Here is a 20,326-nt window from a genome sequence, read left to right as displayed (position 1 = left end):
TAATTTTCAGTATGGGTTATATTAAATATATTCTGAGAACATACTGTCAATTAACTAACTGTAGGGCACAAAATGGCCATCTTTTTACACAATTTCTAATAGAAACACATGCAGTCTCAATTCATTTAGTCAAAGCCAAATGCCTTTCTTCCTGAAAAATGGTATTAATAAGAAAACCACTAACTTTCTATCAGGCGTGAGTGGCTTACAGGAACCCAGAGTCTCAGGAAACCTGGGCCCAGGCTGTCCATTGCAGAGAAAAGCTGGCTCCCAGGGCTTAAGGGGTCTGAGGTATCCAAAAGCCAAGGGGTTTAAGCTTATTTCAAAGTCAAATATACATGACTTCTGGATTGTGCCCTCTTTCCATTCCTCACGCTTATGACCGTATTTGTGTGGATCCGTAAGAGAAGGCGCACCACTCTTCGCCTTCCCTCCAAAGACTCCAAGTCCTTTACATGATCCAGTAGTATGCTCATGGGAGAGAAAGCAGACAGACCCTATAATAACCATGTGCGAAATGGGCAGTAGGCATAGGAAAACATAGGAAACTTGTTCAAGAGCAGGGGTGTTGTCACATCATGTCAGCAAATACCACCAACTGCGCTGCCACATGCCTCAGAGGAATGCCCATCTCCAAGCTCTCCCTTGGCACAGATCTGCACAGGCCCCGCTCTTTCTTCTGTTGCAGCTATGCGCACACGAGCACGGCTGAGCCACAAGGGACATGCCTCACTGGCTGTTGCTTACCCACGCTGCTCTGACCTCTTCAGAGACATCAGTTTCATCTTCCTGCAAAGGAAGGAGGAAGAAAAACAAGAGGATGGATCATGGTCACAGACATCCTCGAAAGCAACAAGGTCAGCCCCATCAGTTACACCTCTTCCCATTTCACACACGAGCAATGAGCACCGGCTGCTGAGTGATGCACTATGACTGCTGCTTTTAACAGTTGCCACAGGCGACAGCTTAGGAGCATCACCTGTAGTCAGAAACGTCAAATGACCAACAGCTGAAAAAAGGGCCTCTTAAGAAAGACGGACTTTATTTCACCTCTGTCAGTAGGCATCAGTCTATTTGGTCCTATAACAGTGAAATACTTCTAGCTAAAGAATAGTTTCTGATAGATGACTATTACTGTCTCGTTTCTTGTTTCCCTGAATGGCTTATCTAATTTGCAAATAAGTCACTGGTAACCAGGAATCTCTTGATTATCGGCCACTGGATTTTTCAAATGCCAATAACAAAGTGGAGTGAGAAGGGTACAGAACGAGAGGGCAGATTAAAGTACTGAGTGTGTGTTTGGAGTTAGTAAGCACTGGTGCACCTGTCTTTATCTTCAAGCCAAAGTTAATGTTTTATATTATTTGTTCCTTTTTTCCTTCAAAAGAGTAAAACTGAGTAGATGAACTCATGTTACTTCCTTGAAATTCTTGCAGTGCTCCTGAAATATTGAGTCAGAATCCCAGCTTCTGTGGGGTTTTGGGATCTTGTTGACTGACTGACTACATGACTTTCAGGGGCTACTGGGAGGACGGCTGAGATACGGCGAGCTTGCTCCACTCGTCCACGTGGCTGTGGTCAGTTTCTGATGTCCTCGTTCCTCACCAGTCGTTCACTGTGTGCCCACCATGAGCTCAGCATTGCTCCAGGAGCTGGGCGCCCAGCAGGAATATACCAAACGAGTCCCATACTGGGTGAGTCTTTCTTCTTCTTCCCTTTTTCTCAGTAATATTTCTGGACAATCTGTAAGACTCATGGCCCCATGTGGGACCCTTTGGAACTCAACACAAAGGATGGCAGCCAAGGACAACATGAGATGTCCCAGCACAGACCAATCTACTTACATCCTTTGTCCAGAAATTGATGCCCGTGCCTCTTCGTCGCTCCTTGGGCCGCCTCCTCTCACGGACGGACAGCCTATTAGAAGACTGGTCGTCCAAATCTGCTTCTTCACTCTCTGGCCAGAGACAGAACAAAGGACGGGTCTTAAGCATCTGGGGCATGTCCACTGGGGAGAGGTCTGGGCTCTACATACCATTTTTGTCCATTTCCTTTGCAACTGCAGTGTTTGTGGTCGTCTCTGAACTCTCAGAATCAGGGACTGAAGACCTACTTGTCCGTAGCAGATGGGAACTGGTGTAGAGAGAGGGTCTTGATGCAGAAGGAGACACTGGTGTTGTGGGTTTGTCTGGCTGAGCTGGACACCTCAGGCGATGATAGACAGGCTGGAAGTAATCCAGAAGATGAGACGTTAGAGGTCAGGTCCAACCAAAGGATAGGATAGCAGGTTTATTAAAAACGGGCTTTCTGTATCGAGAGGCTTGTTGGTAGTAGATGCTCAATAAGCAGCTATTGAGCAGAACTAGTTAGGTAAGTAGCCAGAACAGAAACAGCTTCTGGGCTCCTATTCTGAATATACCACCATGTTGATAGCAGCCAGGGAAAATCATTCCTAAATCGACCATAGGACACTTGGTAGCGCTAACCTTGTTAATAAAAATTCCTTTGATTTTGGAATGAAAATAGGAAGGATGACGGCCTTTTAAGATGGAGTGCTGAAAGGCAAGGTTTATATAGGAAAACAGAAAGCCAAGGAATATGAAGAATCATACTGAGTTATCTGAGAACAGAGACCAAATCTGAGCACTCTGCAATTTCTGAATACTCCACCAACTGGCCATACCAGGCTTATTGAAACTTTAAATTCAATTCCCACTTTCCCCTTTGAATTTTTTTTTCCTGCCAGTTAGGACAGATAGATCTGACAATAAGCCTTAATTTAGTTTATTTAAGATGCAGAGATAGAGAAATTCTTACTACACACAGAGACTGTATACATTTTTGTTTATAAATTATAAAGACAGAAGCAATAAAATATAGTAAGCTTTGGAGTCAGATAGAACTTGATTTAAATTCTGGCTTCAGCATTTACTAGCTGTGTGACCTTGAATATATTACTTAACTTCTCTGAGCCTCTGCTTCCTTCTATGTAAATAGGGATACTATCTTCCCCAGAGACGGTTGTGAGGATTAAATGAGATAATGTATGTTGGGTGCTTAGAACAGTACCTAGTAATAAGTACTCAGTAAACAGTAGCTGAAAAGACAAAGCAAACAACAGAACCTCCGTTAGTTTATGCAGCCTAGCCATTCAGAGTTAGAGCCAGATGGAGATTCCTTTCTCCTACAACTATGGGGACCGTGAAATTTATCATCCCAACTGGGACACTTCTGAGAGTGAAAAGGGGTGGTATTGATAATTACACAGAGATAACAGGTGTAAATGGAAGCCTCTCAGGTAAACCAGGAGCTACGTTCACCCTAGATATAACCCCGTGTCTTTGACTTCCAACTCAACTCGAGAAACGGAAAATGAGTCAAAATGTCCATCCCAAAGCGACGTCCTCTGGCATGGGGCCAGGGGTGCTTTGTAAGCTCCTGGGTTTGCAGGAGTTAGAACAACACACTGATGGTTAAGACAGCGAGCTGTGGAGCCAGACCGCCGACATGCACACCTTTGCGCCACCGCTTCCCAGCTGTGTGAAAAGCTGGGCACGTTACCTAACCTCTCTGGAACTCAGTTTCCTCATATTTAAAATAGGAATAATAATATCTACCTCAGAGGGTTTCTTTGAGGATTAAACAAACTAATACATGAAAGAGTTAAGATAACGCCTCGCATACATCCTCAATAAGTGCTTGTAGTTCTATTTGCATTTTATTATACCATGACTTCTTTTTTTGAACAGAAAGACATTTATTCTGTAGGTAAAGAATAAATGTAGCTAAATTTAGTTAACTAAACTTATCATGGTAATCATTTCACAATACATACATATATCAACTTATCATGTTGTACACCTAAAACGAATATAATGTTATACGTCAATTATATCTCAACAAAACTGGAAAAAAGAATAAGCATTGGTTAATTCCCAGAGAAAAAAATGATCATTAGGGACTGACATCCTCTGAATTCTCTGTCACACAGGTGCGTCAACTAAAGACAGACATGAACAGCATCTTCTATGAACTGCCCACTGGTCGAATTATCAGTGAGGAAGAAATTCCCCAGATAAGCACCCTGCTTTTCCCACAGTCTGTGCCAGGAAAACGGGCTTACCTCTTCATCCAGACTCCCGCCCCAGGGCTGCCGGCCCTCCCCAGCTTCCTTCCCTGGGACTGCCGAGGGCTCATGCTTCTTGGTGCTCCCCTCAAGCCCTTCAGTGCCCAGGGGCTTCTGGCCCGGCTGCTCCTGAGCTTGCCGCTCCGCCCTCGACCGGCTGAAAGTCCTCTCTGCTTCCTGCAGGTCTGTTAGGGTTACACCCTGGAAAATATCACATGCTCAGAGAAGTTTCGCTCTAACCGTGGAATAGCTCTTGATGAATAAGCAAGGAAACTCCCTAAAAGATCTAACAGCATCAAATTTCAAATGAACATCCCAAAATGTGTGAGGTCATTTCAAGCAATACACACTTAAAACAAACACCTCAGTGTGCAAAGAACCCAGGCCTGAGTCTAGGTACATTTCAAACCATACTTTAGCTTTTCCAACGTGAATTCCAGAAAACAGGTCCACACTGATGCCCGCCTGCTGTACACGTACCTCTTCCCCACCAACAGTTCTCAACATCTTTACCTGAAAGCTCCCCACCCTCCCAAGAGCAAGCGGTTACCAACAGAGGTTTTCTAAACAGCAGATACTAGAAAAACTCAATTTTTCTAGAAATAGAAAGAAAAAGTAGGCCCCAAAAAGCAAAAATTCAGAGCCAGGCTAGAACGACAGCAAAAAGGAAACCCCCCCTCGCACCCAAACTAGCTTTTCTCTAACATCATTTCCCAAGTAACTCAGGGAATCACACAGTGACATTCCAATGATTAATGCTCCCTCGGGCTCAGAGGAGCAGCAACACAGAAGAAAAGCAAATAATGAGGAGACGTCCACAGGAGGAGGAGAAAAGGAGGAAGGAAGAGAGCCAGCCGACTCTAACGCCAGCAGTTAGGAGTCAAGTTCCCTGGAGAAGGAAGCTCCAAAGTTGAAAAGCAGCTGAGCAGGTACTATATCCACAACTAGCTTTTATTTTTCATCATTGTCTCTTAATAAGGAACTATTAAATGTCTTCAAGAACCGGAACTACAAAGACAAAGCAAATGATTCCTGTACTCAAGGACTTCACTGTTGGGGAAAAGACCTAAGAAAACAGGTAAGTATAATGGAATGAATGCAAGTATCGAGACAGGAAGACATGACTCAGCAATCCCACTTCTGGGTATACACCCAGAGGAAGTGGAAGCAGGGTCTGGAGGAGATCTTTGCACGCCCACGCTCACAGCAGCATCATTCACAGTAGCCAAGGGGTAGAGGCAACCCACATGCCTATCAACAGATGGACGGGTAAACAAAATGTGGTGTGTACATACAATGGAGTACTACTCACCCCACAAAGGAAGAAAGTTCTGACACGCTACAACATGGATGAACCTTGAGGACATTACGCTAAGTGAGATAAGCCAGTCACCAAAGGACATAGACTGCATGATTCCACTTATATGAGGTCCTTAGAGGACTAAATTCATTGAGACAGAAGGTAGAAGGGTGGGTGCTGGGGCTGGGGGGAGAGAGGGAGTTCCTGCTTAAGGAGTACAACCTTTCAGTTTGGGAAGATGAAAACGTTCTGAGATGGATGGTGCCGATGGTTGCAAAGCAAATGTGAATGGACTTAATGCCTCTAAACTGCACACTTAAAAATGGTTAACATGGTAACTTTACGTTATGTATATTTTACGACAATAAAACAAAACAGAGCATGAAAGTCAGTCTTGGTCCTCCTGGAGGTTACCTTCTAAGAGGGAAACAGACCATCATCGACGACAACACAATAACAACTGTCATAATCACTACAAAGGAAGGATCCCTGACCTGCCTTGGGAGGTCAGGGAAGACAACAAGGCTGTTTTTGCTGCTTGCAAAACATCTCTTTTTCAGTCCTCGGCTTTCCTACTTGACCTCTGCAGCCTTTAAATCTGTTGAACTGCACTTTTTCCCTGACTTTTCACTCACTTCCACATTGTGGTTTCCTGCTTTACTTCTCACCTCTCTGGCTGCTCCTTTTCATTCGGCTTCATCAGCTCATCTTCTCTGCCTCCTTAAATAATGCCAATCCATCACTTTCTCTCGTTCTCACTGCTGCTCCAATCTGAGTCTGTGCTCCGGTCAGCTCCAGGGTGGACGGCTATACAGGTTCCTAACAGATCTTCTTGCTTCCAGGCTTGACAGACATTCTCCTGCCTTCCACTCCTGCCAATTCTCTGCGTGGTGATTTTTGCGAAGTCTAATATAGATTATATCTGACTCTTCCTTACTTCAACGGCTCCCTTTTGGATTCTTTTTATAAATCTTTATTGAATATAACCCACATATCATAAAATCCAGCCTTTTAAAGCATACGATTCAGTGGTTCTTGTTATATTCACAGAGTTGTGCAATCATCACCACTATTTAATTTCAGAATATTTTTATCACCCCAAAAAGAAACTCCAAACCATTAGTAATCACTTGCCATTCCTCCCTCTCCAGCCCCTGGGAAGTACTAATCTACTTCCTAATTCTCTGGATTTGCCTATTCTGGACATTGTCATAGAAATGGAATCATGTCTGGTTTCTTTCAGTTACCATAACATTTTCTTGAGGTTCATCCATGTTGTAGCATTAGCATGTATCAGGACTTCATCTCTTTTTATTGACAAATAATATTCCCTTGTAGGAATTTTTGTTTATCCAGTCATTAGTGAATGGAAATTTGTTTTTTTCCAACTTTTTGGCTATTGTGTATAATACTGTTATAAACATCTGTGTACAAGTTGTTTTGTGGACACATATTTTCCTTTCTCAAGTATATACCTAAGAGCAGAACTGCTGGGTCACGTGGTAATTCTAGGTTTAACATTTAGAGGAATTGCCAGACTGCTCTCCTTTAGGGATTCCTAAGATGTGGTCCCTTAAACACAAGTGGAATGATTAGTCTTGTGAAGGGAAGGAGATGAACCTGCTCTGAATTCACTCGATTCTATGCAGTATAAGATTTAACACAGGTGACAGCTTGTAGTACAGGCTGGAATAACGTACTCGTTTTACTGTTTTTAATTGTAGCTCCAATGGAAAGGGAGATAGACAGACAAACATAAAAAAGAGGTCACACTCACTTGAGTAGACCTTCGAGTCTGTCGAGCTTGTCTGGAGCGCGCTTTCCGTAAAGACTCTGCCTCTTCATCGCGCACAGGAGTCAGATACGACCTGCAGAGGAGGAAGGGCAAGACCTAGAGTAAGACCTTCGCCACACGTGCTGAGCAACAGCAGGTGCTCCACATACCGAGTGCTGTCCACACTCGGAGGATGAAATGACGGGAATGCTAGCAATGAAAATTACATACTCCCAAGACAGTCTCTGCAAACGTACTACTGTTCATGCAGAATCATATCATCTGTAAAATGAGAATTTTATCTCCTTTTCCCCCATCTTTACAATTTTTATTTCTTTTCTTGCCTTACTGCTCTGGCTAGAATGTCTAGGACATGTTGAAAGGAGCGATGACAGCAGGTTTCCATGTTTTGTCTCTGTCTTCAGAGAGAAAGCCCTCGGCACTTATCATTTGCTGTGATGTCCACTGTAAGATTTCTGTAGACACCGCTCCTAGTGACAGCAATTCCTTTCCACTCCGACTCGGGGCAGGCTGAGAGGGTTTTGAAGTTACCTGTTTTGTTTTTAATCATTTGTATGTGCTAAACTTTATCACGTGCTTTTCTTCCCCATATACTGAGATTATTGTTTCCCTTCCTTTTTCTGTTAACATGCTGAATCACAGTGAATAACTTTTGAATGAAAACAACACTGAATTCTTGGAGATAAGTTCAACTTGGTCCTGGTGCATCACCTTTTTATACAGACTTACTTGTTATACAGATTGAGCATTATTTAGTTTAGGATTTCTCCATCTGTGTTCATGCAAGAAATTGGCCTGTAATTTTCCCTTCTTATAATAATTACCTGGCCAGGTCTGGGGATTAAGGTTATGCAAGTTGGGAAGTGTTTTCTCCCTGTCTATTTTCTGTTAAGAATTTGTGTAAGATTGGGGATATTTTGTCCTTAAATAATTGGAAGAGTTCATCAACGAAGCCATCTAGCTTTAGAGTGTTCTTTATGGGGAAGTTTTAAATAATGGGTTTAATTTCTTTAACAGATTTAAGGCTATTCAGATTTTCTGTTTTGGTAATTTTTTTTTCACGGAATTTTATCTATATTTTCACAGTAAGTGGCACAAAATTATTCATAATAGCCTTACAATATATTTTAATTGTCATTTTAATATCTATATTAACTGTTCTCAAAATTTTTGGTCTTAAGACGCATTTAAAAAAATTATTTAGGACCCCCGAAGAGCTTTTGTTTATGTGAGGACATACCTATTTAATATTTATCTTATTAGACATTAAAATTTAGAAATTAAAAATGTTTTATTCATTTAAAGATAACAGCTCTATTACATGTTAACATCAATAACTTACATCTTTTATGAAAAATAATTTTCCAAAACAAAAAAATTTAGTAAGAGTGGCATTGTTTTACATTTTTGTAAATTTCCTTAACGTTGTCTTAACAGAAGGCAGCTGGACATTCATCTATGCTTCTGCATTCAACACGCTGCCGTATGTTGTTTCAGTTAAAATATATAAAAAATATCCAGTCCTGCACAGGTGTGTAGCTGGAAAAGCAAGGATATTATAACAGCCTTGTCAGATAATTGTGGATATTCTTTGATACTCTATAAAAACACAAATCGTATTTTCTTAAAGGTTAGTTGCAATGTTGAATCTGAAACCATGTTAACATACTTTTCATACGCTGCTACACTGAAATTCATTGGTCTATCCTGCACTTTGAATGGCACTTGTTACCCAGACATGATTTTGGAACATCATGCATTGGTCATTTAGAAAATACTGGTGCTATTCTAAATGCTGACACATTATACAACAGTAATTTAAAAATCACATGCTTTAACACAGAAGTTAAGCTCCTTGACATTGGTCTTGGCAATGATTTTTTGGATTTGACACCAAAAGCAAAGGCCATTAAAGCAAAAATAAGCAAATGGGACTTTATTAAACTAAAAGTCTTCTGCACAGTACAGGAAACCATAAACAACATGAAAACACAACCTATAGAATGGGAGAAAATATTTGCAAATCATATATCTGATAAGGAGTTAATATCCAAAATATATAAAGAACTCATACAACTCAACAGAAAAAAATCTGATTAAAAAATGAACAGAGGAACTGAACACTTTTCCCAAAGCAGATATACAGATGGACAAGAGGTACATGAAAAGGTGCTCGACATCACCAATCACTGGGAAAAGATGCAAACCAAAACCACAATGAGATATCACCTCATACCTGTTAGAATGGCTACTATCAAAAAGACAAGAAACAAATGTTGATGAGGCTGTGGAGAAAAGGGAACCCTTGTGTATTGTTGGTGGGAATGTAAATCAGTGCAGCCACTATGGAAAAAGAGTATGGAATTTCCTCAAAATATGTAAAATAGAACTACCATATGATCCAGCAATCCCACTTCTGGTATTTATGCAAAGGAAATGAAATCACTAACTCAAAAAGATATTTGCACATCCATGTTCACTGCAGCATTATTTACAATAGCCAAGATATGGAGAGCACCTAAGTGTCCATTGACAGATGAATGAATACAGACACACAATGGAATATTATTCAGTCATAAAAAGGAACGAAAGCCTGCCATTTGCAACAACATAGATGGACATTGAGGGTATTATGGTAAGTGAAATAAGCTAGACAAATACTGTACGATTTCACTTATATGTACAATCTAAAAAAACCCCAAACTCACAGATACAGAGAACAGATTGGTGGTTGCTGGAGGTGGAGGGTGGAGGATGGGCAAGTGGGGAGAGGCAGCCAAAAGGTACAAACTTCTAGTTGTAAGATTAATAATTCTGGGGATGTAATATGCAGCATGGTGACGAGAGTTAATGAGATCGTACTGTATATTTGAAATTTGCTAAGAGAGTAGATCTTTGGGGCCGGCCTGTGGTCAAGTGGTTAAGTCCACACGCTCCGCTTTGGTGGCCCAGGGTTTCACCAGTTCGGATTCTGGGTGTGGACATGGCACTGCTCATCAGGCCAAGCTGAGGTGGCGCCCCATATAGCACAACCAGAGGCACTCACAACTAGAATACACAAGTACGTACTGGGGGGCTTTGGGGAGGGGAAGAAGAAGAAGAAAAAAGAAGATTGGCAACAGATGTTAGCTCAGGTGCCAATTAAAAAAAAAAGTAGATCTTAAAAGTTCTCATCACAAGGAAGAAAAATTTGTAACTATGTGTGGTGACAGATGTTAACTAAATTTATTGTAGTAATCATTTCATAATATATTTATCAAATCATTATGTTGTATACCTAAAACTAACACAATGTTATATGCCAATTATATCTCAGTAAAAAATAATAGTAAAAATTTTAAAAATCACGTTCTTTAATACCACCTTTGATCTCAGAACATATTTACATATTGGGAAGCAGTCAATACCATTCACAGTGACAGATACAAATTTTCCAAAATTCTAAAATTTCCAAAATTTCTGCTTGAAATTTTAAATTGGCAAGAAATACTTGAAGTGACAGGCTTACTTTGTTCATTTTCAAGAAAATGTTTGCCAAATACCCGAGTCACTCTTCCAGGTAAAAAGCGTGTTCCATGAAAGAAGTAGCTGGTTCCTCTCTTCTCTTCTTCTGGGATTCCAACTATACTTAACGTTAGAACCTACTGGCCATGTTCATTTATTTGTTATGCCTTTTTGTATTTGCCATCCTTTTATCTCTCTAGATTTCATTCTGGATATCTTCCACTGTCCCATCTAATTAGTTCATGAATCCTCTCTTCAGCTGGTCTACTATTATTGAATTTCTTAACTTCAGTTATTTTATTTTTCAGTTCTAGAATTTCCATTTGATTCTTTTAAATAGATTGCAGTTCTCTGTTGAAATTCTCCTTGTGTTCTAATTTCTTGAACATATTAACCATAATTATTTGAAAGTCCATGTCTGACAATATCAATATCTGGATCTGCTCCTACTGTCTGTTTTTTTTAGTCTTTTGGTAAATCAGTCTTATTTCTTGGTATGTCTTGTAATTTTTGAATTAATGCCAGACATTTCTTTTTTTTTTTACTGAGGAAGATGGCAACAGATGTTAGCTCAGGGCCAATCTCCTTTTTTTTTTTTCTCCCCAAAGCCCTAGTACATAGTTGTATATCCTAGTTGTAAGTCCTTCTAGTTCTTCCATTTGGGATGCTGCCAGAGCATGGCTTGATGAACCAGCGAACCCGGGCTGCCAAAGTGAAGCATGAGACCTTAACCACTACGCTTCTGGGCCAGGCCCAATGCTAGACATCTTTTTTGGGGGGGGGAGGGATTAGCCCTGAGCTAACGTCTACCACCAATCCTCCTCTTTTTGCTGAGGATGATCGGCCCTGAGCTAACATCCATGCCCAGCTTCCTCTATTTTATATGTGGAACGCCTGCCACAGCACGGCTCAATAAGCCATGTGTCGGTCCACACCTGGGATCCAAACCAGCAAACCCTGGGCAGCCAAAGTGGAATGTGCAAACTTAACCACTGTGCCACTGAGCCGGCCCCCGCAATGCTAGACATTTTTAATGAAAAAACATAGTGATAATTTGATAATTGTTGCCATCTTCCAGAGAGGATACTCTTTTCTTCTTGGCAGTCAGGCTAAGGGAATGCTTCTCACACTTTCACTTGCAGTGAATCACTGGAGGGCTTGTGAAATACAAATTGCTAGGCTCTACCCCCAGAAGTCCTGATTCAGCAGGTCTGGAGGGGGACTGAGAATTTGCATCTCTAACCAGTTCTCAGGTGATGCTGCTGATCTGGGGACCACACTTTCAGAGGCACAGGGCTAAGGCAAATTGCCTGAATCCACTTTGAGACTGACTGAGCTGACTGGCAGCGAGGCTTCAGCCTGTGCAAGGGCTGGTCTACTTCCGGGAAGCCCTTACCTCTGGCGCGTAGCCCTTCGTGGTCCCAGATACTGGGACCCCCTCTTCCTGAACTCCCATATCTGTTCCCTCAGCTCTGGGAGACTACTGAAAGTCGTGCCCATTTCTTAGCCTCGCAGACACTGCTTCGCTAATGAGCACACGCCTCAAGGGAGAAGCAGAGCCAAAGCCTGGGTTCACTCTTGCTGATTTCCTTCTCTCCAGGATCTTGATCCCTCAAGACTTCATTCCTGAGTAATCTCCCATACCTTCAAAGGGATTTTTTCCCTTATGTTTATCCAGTTTTTCTAGTTATTTTCAGTGGGAGAATTTAGTCTAAAATAAGATATGCCATAGCCTGAAGCAGAAGTCCTCCACCAGGCTGTATTTTAATAGTCGTATTTTTCTCCTCAATGCGGATTAGCAAATTGGAATTCTGATACAGATATCAATCCACTGTGTATTTGGTAGGTTTGAATCCTTCCTTAATAAATTTCTCTCCTCTGGGCAGGAACTGAAAAACATTAAGTCCTAAAACGTGTGAAGCTGTGGACCAGACCTCAGAATGGGTGGCCACCCTGAGGACTAAGTCCCCATGGAATCCTGTCTGGGCCGCCAGCCAGCCTGTTCACATGTCATTTCTACCTGCAACACACAGAACATCACTATTATATTTAATTCTTGACTTCAGCTCTTCTTTGCACACTCGATAGAAGCCACTATGAAAGAGTGAGCTTCAAACTGCCTTATCCCACTGCCTACTCTAGAGAGCTTTAATGAGCGAGAGAACAGAGTTGGTAAAAACAAGTCTGGTAGCTAAGATCAAGAGACTTTTACCTGACTTGGAGTCTTAAATATTTGAAATCATACATGTTTTTCATGGGAAAAATTAGAAAAAAGACAAAAATGTGAAAATAAAAATAAACTAAAATTTCACCACATGAACATAACCCCATTTTTATTTCACTACATGTATATCTAGATTTTTATCTATGTATGTATCTATCTATATAACGATATAGTATATATAGTTTATTTATTCCTATTCAAAATTTTTTTGGTGAGGAAGATTGTCCCTAAGCTAGCATCTGTGCCCATCTTCCTCTATCTTGTATGTGGGACACATCCACAGCAAGGTTTGACGAGTGGCGTGTAAGCCCATACCCGGGATCTGAACCTGTGAACCCCGGGCTGCCAGAGCAGAGTGCATGAATTTAACCACTACGTCACCTGGCCGGCCACTATTGTTTATTTTTTAAAAAGAAATATCATCTACATTTTGTAACCAGTATCACTATGAGATTTTTATAAGTTATAAGAAAAAAAATCTTTGAAAACAAAACACAGAAAACTCCAGTACTTGAATTTGTAAACATTTTTGAGGAAGGAAGGAACATTTTCATTCATTTTTCTTTACCTAGATGTGGAGTCCTGGTTCAGAGAGGTGACACCCTCACTCATGGCTGCCTTGGGGACACACTATGTTTTCAGCAGAGCCCAGTTCCTCATACTTCTAAAATCCAGACCAGCGTGAGCAAACTATGGTCCTTGGGGGCAAATCTGGCGTGCCACATTTTTGTAATTAAAGTTTCATCCAACTACAGCAGCAGAGTTTAATATTTGCGCTAGAGATGAAATGGTCTGCAAAGTCTAAAATATTCACTATTTGGCCCTTTACAGAAAAAATTTGCTAACTCCTACACTAGACCAAACCCACACTCAACAGACTTGGCTCTTTCTGAGAGGCATCAGAGGCATCCATGAACCTGAGTGCTACACGGTTCTTCACTGAAAGCCATCAAAAGAGGACAGGTCTGGGCTCACAAGACAGTATCACAGAAAGAATCACGGCAGCCACGGCTTTCCATCCGTCCCTCGGCCTTCTGGCATGCAGACAAAACGAGGCCAGCACCCCAGTTCAGTGGCAGAGGAAGGGACTCCAGTGCCAAGTCCTTTAATTACCATTTCTGTCTACTGTGTTTCCCAGAGAGCAGGAAGCATTTTTCTTTGTATTTGCTATGACTTTGAGGTTACACAACCAGTGGAATTCAAATAATTATGGAGAACTATGCATGACCACATAAAAATAACTTGTTTGCTGCCTCTAAAGTTCATAGCCCCTTTACCTGCTACAGATGGAGTACTTTTGTCTTAAGAAGCCATGCAAAACGCCTCGCAAGTGAGCAGTGAGCACCAAGAAAGTCACAATAAATAATAATAAAAGCCTTAAAATACCTTCTGACAAGTGCAGTGTAGTGATAAAGTACCCTGGCATGGGAATCAGATTGCCTGGGTTTGGACCCTGGCTCCCCGACCTCCTTGCTCAATGATCTTGGGTGAAGCATCGAAGCCCTCTCAGCCCAAGTTCCCACCGAATGAAGCGGCTAACAGCCGTAATGGACATGGACGAGGGGGACTCTACGAGGAAGCCCACACACAACACTGAGACCACCGCCCCGCACACAGCAAGTCTCAGCGCAGCGTGGCGAGTGCTATGCCACCACACCCTCCTCCTCCAAGTGCAGGATCTTCATCACCACACTAATGCACAGCAAGGCTGGGTGTGCCTTAATATCCACCCCATCCAGTCTAGTTAAGGAGTTCCCCTTCACTATTTTACTGGGAATGGATAATTCATTTGGAAGAGGTCTTAATTCCCTTGAAAACATTTTCCATGAAGGTTCAAAGGGCTAGCTAAGTAAAATAAAACTACTTTAAGTAGAAGAATGAAAGAGAAATAGCCAGGATTTCCAAGACTAGAACAAAGTTGTCTTCCCTAGAATGTGGGAGAATAAAATTTTCATCTGGAATCCACCAGTAGGACGTTAGTTCCTGAAACAGCTGTTAAGGAGTCCTACATCTGAAATCTGTGCTGAAGAGGGGAGAGGACTTAAACACTCAGCTTCAAACAGGGAAGGACCAAGCTGAGCACATGTCCTTCACAGCCCTCAGGATGCTGTGGCCATTAATCACAAGTTATCTAATGGTCTTATAAGACAGCTGTCATTGCGTGGACTACATCCTATGTAGAAGGACATCCAAACAAAGGTATTTCAGAGAGGCCAAAAAGAACTTCTTTGATACCCACCTGGAAGCATATATGGATAGCTACAGGGGAGGGGGACACTTAGAGGAACGACAGAACCACAGACTAAGGGTAAAACTTCATGACCTCAAGAAGTCATGTGATCTAATTCCAAGACTTCATGTGGAGATAATAAAATTACTCCTATTTTACAGACAAGTCGATCAATGGCCAAGGAAACATTAAAATACTTACCCAAGGTCACAGTGTGGTTCAGTCCTAGACCAAAAGGGACCATCCCTGTGGTCTCTTACCTCTGGTATAGCTTTTCTTATCCACAGCACAACTGTTTCTTCCACTCAGCACCCTGGTACCCTAACTATGTGGAGCGATGCACTGCTTTTTCTTTCTACATCTAGCAATATCAGGAATTAGCGAATAAGGAGGTCTTGTATTAACTTCTCCTAGCATCCCTGATGTTTCCCAAAAGTATGCCATAGTCAACACTCTATCTCAGGAAAGGATGACTTCATACTTCCAGAGGCTGCCATCAACACACTATACGGCAACAAGGAACAACCTACCTGTGAGAGGTCCTGTGGGGCTGCCCTCTCCTTCACAGGACACAGCGGACCCCACAGCTGCCAGGGCCTCCCGATCAGGCAGGTTTCAGTTCAAATTTTCCTTGCTATTTCTAACTGGGTGTGGGATGCTAACACTGTGCCACAGTGGAAAGAACATGTCCCTGGGTTCTAGTGTCAGTTCTGCCATTAGCTACTTGTTTGACCTTAAGAGAATCATTTAATCTCCCGGGACCTTAATTTCTTTGCTTACAAAATAAAGGAGTGAGGCCCTAGTTGTTAAGGTCCCATCTAGCTTTAGTCCGCAGTGAGTCCATACTCATGCTGACTCTGGACAAATGGCCTCCAAGTCTTCTCACTAACATGACCATTCACTGGCTCTGGTCAAATACTGAATTTCCTGTATTCCACGGGCCACTGTCTTTAGTCCAGTGCAGTGGAACTCTGTATGATAGTGGGAAGTTGCACATCTGCACAGCCAGTCTGGCGGTCATTAGTCACACGTGGCTCCTGAGGACTTAAAATGCGTAGTGTGACGGAGGAACTGAATTTTTAATTTGATTTAATTTTTAATTAATTTAAATCTAAATAGCCACATGTGGCTACTGGCTACCATATTGGATGGCACAGCTCCAGGAGTCCAGAGAAACCCATTGAGACATTATCATCAAGCCCTCTCCTCAACCCTGAAAACCAGATCCAGCTCACAGAACCCAAACCTAACAGAATGCAGTTTGTTAGCCAGCTAAGTTCAAAAGCAATTGCTTTTATTTTCTTCTTAAAGTTCTCCTTTTTCTTCTATGCTTCTCAGAGGCATTATTACAGTAATTCTGCATTTTATATGTGGTTTTTAAGTTGTATGACGTAGTGCTGGGGCTCCCACCTTTAAGACATTTACAGATACAGCAATAGGAGCAAGCTCCCAGACAGAGCACACTCCAAGCTACTTTTCTCCTAACTGCGGCATTTACACCCTGCTACCCGTACAGGCCTTCCGCGGCACCACCCTCCCTCTCTCTGGCCCCTCCGACAAAGGGAGCTCCAAGAAACACACTGTTACCTCCTTGCCCAGGCCTGCATGGCAGAATGAAGGTCAGAAGGTGTGTGGAGACGACGAGCACGAAAGGTAAGTGGCTGCTGGGGAAGGCTGCAGGCTCAGCACCTGGGCTCCCTCGGATACTAGGAAAGGCACCGCTGCTATCCAGCAAGCCTCAGGCAAAGCTGGGAACGGGCTAAGAAGCTGTTACTAAGAGGAGGAGAAGGAAGGGGAGGAGAAGAGGGAAGGAAGGCAGAATCTTGGGGTTCAGCAGAGCCAATGCTGCTAACAGTTTCCAAAATACCATTCCATTAGATGCATATTTTATACACCGTCCCAAACCAATCAATGCTACTTCTCATTTCCCAGGGAGGGCAGGGAGGAGGCAGGGAGACCCGCAGCATTCTCCTCTGGATATTATTTCATCTGCCCTTGGGCGATCCTAGGTGCTGCGTCCCCCCAGGTAAGCTTGAAGACCGCCTCACTGGAGGCTCAGGCCAGTAGTTCTCAACAGGGGACAATCTGGCCCCCCAGAGGCAATGACAAAGAATTAACTATCGGGCCCAAAACATCAGTAGAGTTGAGTTTGCAGAGGCTTGCAAACTCTTCCTGTAAAGGGCCAGGGGTAAATCTTTCAGCTTTGCAAGGCCACTCAGCACCTGCTGTGGCACCCAAGCCATCACGGACAGTCCAGAGATGAGCGGGACGAGCCTGCTGCTCACCGTGCCACAGCGGCAGAATGGAGAAGCTGCAACAGAAACCATCCGGCCCACGAGGCCTAAGACATTCATGGTCTGCCCCTTAAAGAAAAGGCTGCTGACCTTGCTCTAGACTCCAAGGTACACAGCAGCAGCCACGGCTCCGAGGACTCCTGCTTTAGAGACAACGTGACCACCTTAGTTCGCACTATACCATCTCGAATTCTTGCACCTCTGAACGCTTGTTCCAGTAAAAGCACTCCAGCCTGGAGTGCCAAAGCCACTTCCACAAATGACGACGCTTTCCTTATGTAGGCCACTCCACAGTTCCTTCATTGGTCAGAGCAGGTGTCCCTAATGCCAAGCAGGGCAGATTCAAGCACCAAGAAGGCCAGTGAGCGCTGCTTTATTCCATACCCCAGGCTGCACCAACTGGATCTGGCCAACTGTCTCACATACTCCTCACTGCTACAAAACAGACCAGGCCAAACTCAGCACCACCACTGGATGGGTTTTAAAATGGGAAAATCCAAGGACGTCAATACACAAAATCTTCATGGAAATAACCCAAATCTCAAACAATAGGGGGAATGGTGAAATAAATTAGGGAACATACATATGATAGAATACTATATAGACATTAGAAGACAAACTAAAAACGACTACAGAGACATAACTGCAAAGTATTAGTATCTAGAATGGGTAAAGAACTTCTACCAATTTTTTAAAAAAAGGACCAAAGACCAACAGAAAAAAATCAGCAACGCATATAATCAGGGAATTTACAAAACAGGAAACCTGAAAAGTCTACGAACATAAGAGAAAATGCTCAGTTTTGCTAGTAATCATGAAATGCAAATTAGGAGAAACCACTTCATCTTCCTAAGATTTGCAAACACAAAAATCTCTGGTGTTAGCAATGATGACCTCAATTGCTGAGAACCAGACTCTCACACATGGCAGGCGAGAGGGAACCAGACAGCAGTCTGGCGTTCTCGACGAAGACGCCCTCACACTCCAGCTTCAGAAACTCCGTCTGGAAATGAACACCCTTGAGAACGCTTCACATCTAAACAAGGAAACACGAACAAGAATGTGCACAGCAGCACAATTAGTATTAGCAAAAAAGGAAGAAAAGAGGAAATGACCCAAATGTCATTTAAACAGGAAAAAAACAAAACCGGTCTATTCACACAATGGACTACAATGAAGGAACAGAATGCTAAGTGAGAAGAGTAGGTTTCGGAAGGGTGTGCACAGAATGATACAATTTCTGTAGAGAATAAAAACGTAAAAGCATCATATACATGTACACACGAGGTGATACGAACTAACAGAAATTGGAAAACGCTCATGCCGGACTCAGGACAGTGACTTCTCCCAGGGAGGGCACCAAGGGGGTGAGACCAAGGCAACACACACGGGCTTAAACTATATTTTTAACATTTTATTTAAAGAAAAATTGAAGCCAATGTAGCAAAATACTAGGATTTGATCGAGACAGAAAATTGATATATCAGATGTTTGTAATATTTAATAATATTTTTAAAAGAAAAATGTATATACACCATGATCTCAAATAAATACAACATACAAAGATGTCAGCAGGGATATTGCTGAATGGTGAGATCATGGATAACTCTTATTTTCTACTTAAGATATGCATATTGGGGAAAAGTTTATAAACTTTTTATTTTTTGCATGAGGAAGACTGGCTCTGAGCTAACATCTCTTGCCAATCTTTCTCTTTTTGCTTGAGGAAGACTGACCCTGAGCAAAAATCTGTGCTAGTCTTCCTCTATTTTGTGTGGGACGCTGCCACAGCGTGGCTTGACGAGTGGTGCTAGGTCTGCGCTTGGGATCCGATCCTGCAAACCCCAGGCTGCCAAAGTGGAGCGCACAAACTTAACCACTGTGCCGCCAGGCCAGCTCCAAGAACTTAAAGAGCTTTTAGCTTTAAAAATGATCACTAATATTCAAAGGACTGCTCCAGGCAGCAAGATCTACATACAGAGATATGTTGATACACCACACTAGAAGAGAACTCACGGCACCGCGGGCAGCAGTACGGAAGGCAGTGCTCTCCAGGCTATGTGAGTACTGAAGTAAGTTAGCCGGCAGGACGTGGACACGCCCTTGGGCCAGCCTTGGGCAGGGACAGGGGGAGTCGAGACCCAGGCTGGTGAGGAGGGACGGGCGCTAGCCTATGAGAGCAGAGCATGGGGACAGGGCTGTGTGAGCACAGGGGCTCTCAGGGCCGAGATGGGGCACCGTGGACACCTCTGCTCTGCCCCAGCAGAACTGGCCCCCCTTTCCTCCTAGGAAAGAAAGGGGCCTGGGAAGCGGGAGCTCCCACACGGGTGGTCAGCCCTTACCGAACACCAACCTACTCGAACAGTCAGATGAAAACTGTCCCCCTCTCAGAAAGCAGCACATGCGTATAACACAATCCCGCTAACAAGTTCAGGGATTTGCAGACTTTCCCGAAGCTCAGGTGAAGGAGGGAGGGGTCTAGAACGGAAGACCCGCTGAGGGGGCCTAAATGAAATTACCTTCCGAGAAGGCCTATAAAACAGACTATCATCTTTCCTACCCATCACCCCACTCTTCAGGCGACTCGAATTCCTTCAGGTAAGACTCAGTGGCACTCCTCAAAAGCCAGGTTTCTTGACGTGTAGTTTATACACGGTAAACTGGCCCTTCATAGCACACAAGTCTATGAGATCTGACAAATGCCTACAGTCCCGTAACCATCGCCACAATCAAGATACAGAGCGATTCCATCACCACCCAAAATTCTCTCGTGCCCCTTTGTAGCCAAACTCCCCCCAACTCCAGGCTAAGGGGAATTTTTTTTTTATTGAAATAAGAGGAATTTTTTTAATG

The 20,326-nt window shown here is 42.9% G+C and overlaps 1 protein-coding gene across 28 annotated transcripts in view; it reads right to left on the bottom strand.

Moving 5' to 3' along the window:
* PPP1R12B (protein phosphatase 1 regulatory subunit 12B) overlaps positions 1-20,326 on the bottom strand; it is a 205,930-nt gene that overhangs the window by 80,698 nt on the left and 104,906 nt on the right. For all 28 annotated transcript variants that reach the window (XR_011434255.1, XR_011434253.1, XR_002805100.2 and 25 more), the window contains 5 exons: positions 7,204-7,294; positions 4,124-4,327; positions 2,036-2,225; positions 1,845-1,957; positions 748-789 (listed from right to left, as the gene is read on the bottom strand). Coding sequence is in view for 24 of the 28 variants with exons in the window: in XM_070255901.1 (XP_070112002.1) it covers positions 748-789; positions 1,845-1,957; positions 2,036-2,225; positions 4,124-4,327; positions 7,204-7,294 (640 nt within the window). In the remaining 4 variants the exon portion in view is untranslated. The remainder of the gene's footprint in view (positions 1-747; positions 790-1,844; positions 1,958-2,035; positions 2,226-4,123; positions 4,328-7,203; positions 7,295-20,326) is intronic.

Source organism: Equus caballus, chromosome 30, assembly GCF_041296265.1.
Source record: "Equus caballus isolate H_3958 breed thoroughbred chromosome 30, TB-T2T, whole genome shotgun sequence".
Taxonomy (NCBI): Eukaryota; Metazoa; Chordata; class Mammalia; order Perissodactyla; family Equidae; genus Equus; species Equus caballus.
Note: the sequence above shows the minus strand (reverse complement) of the source record. Positions and strands in the feature narration are given on the sequence as shown.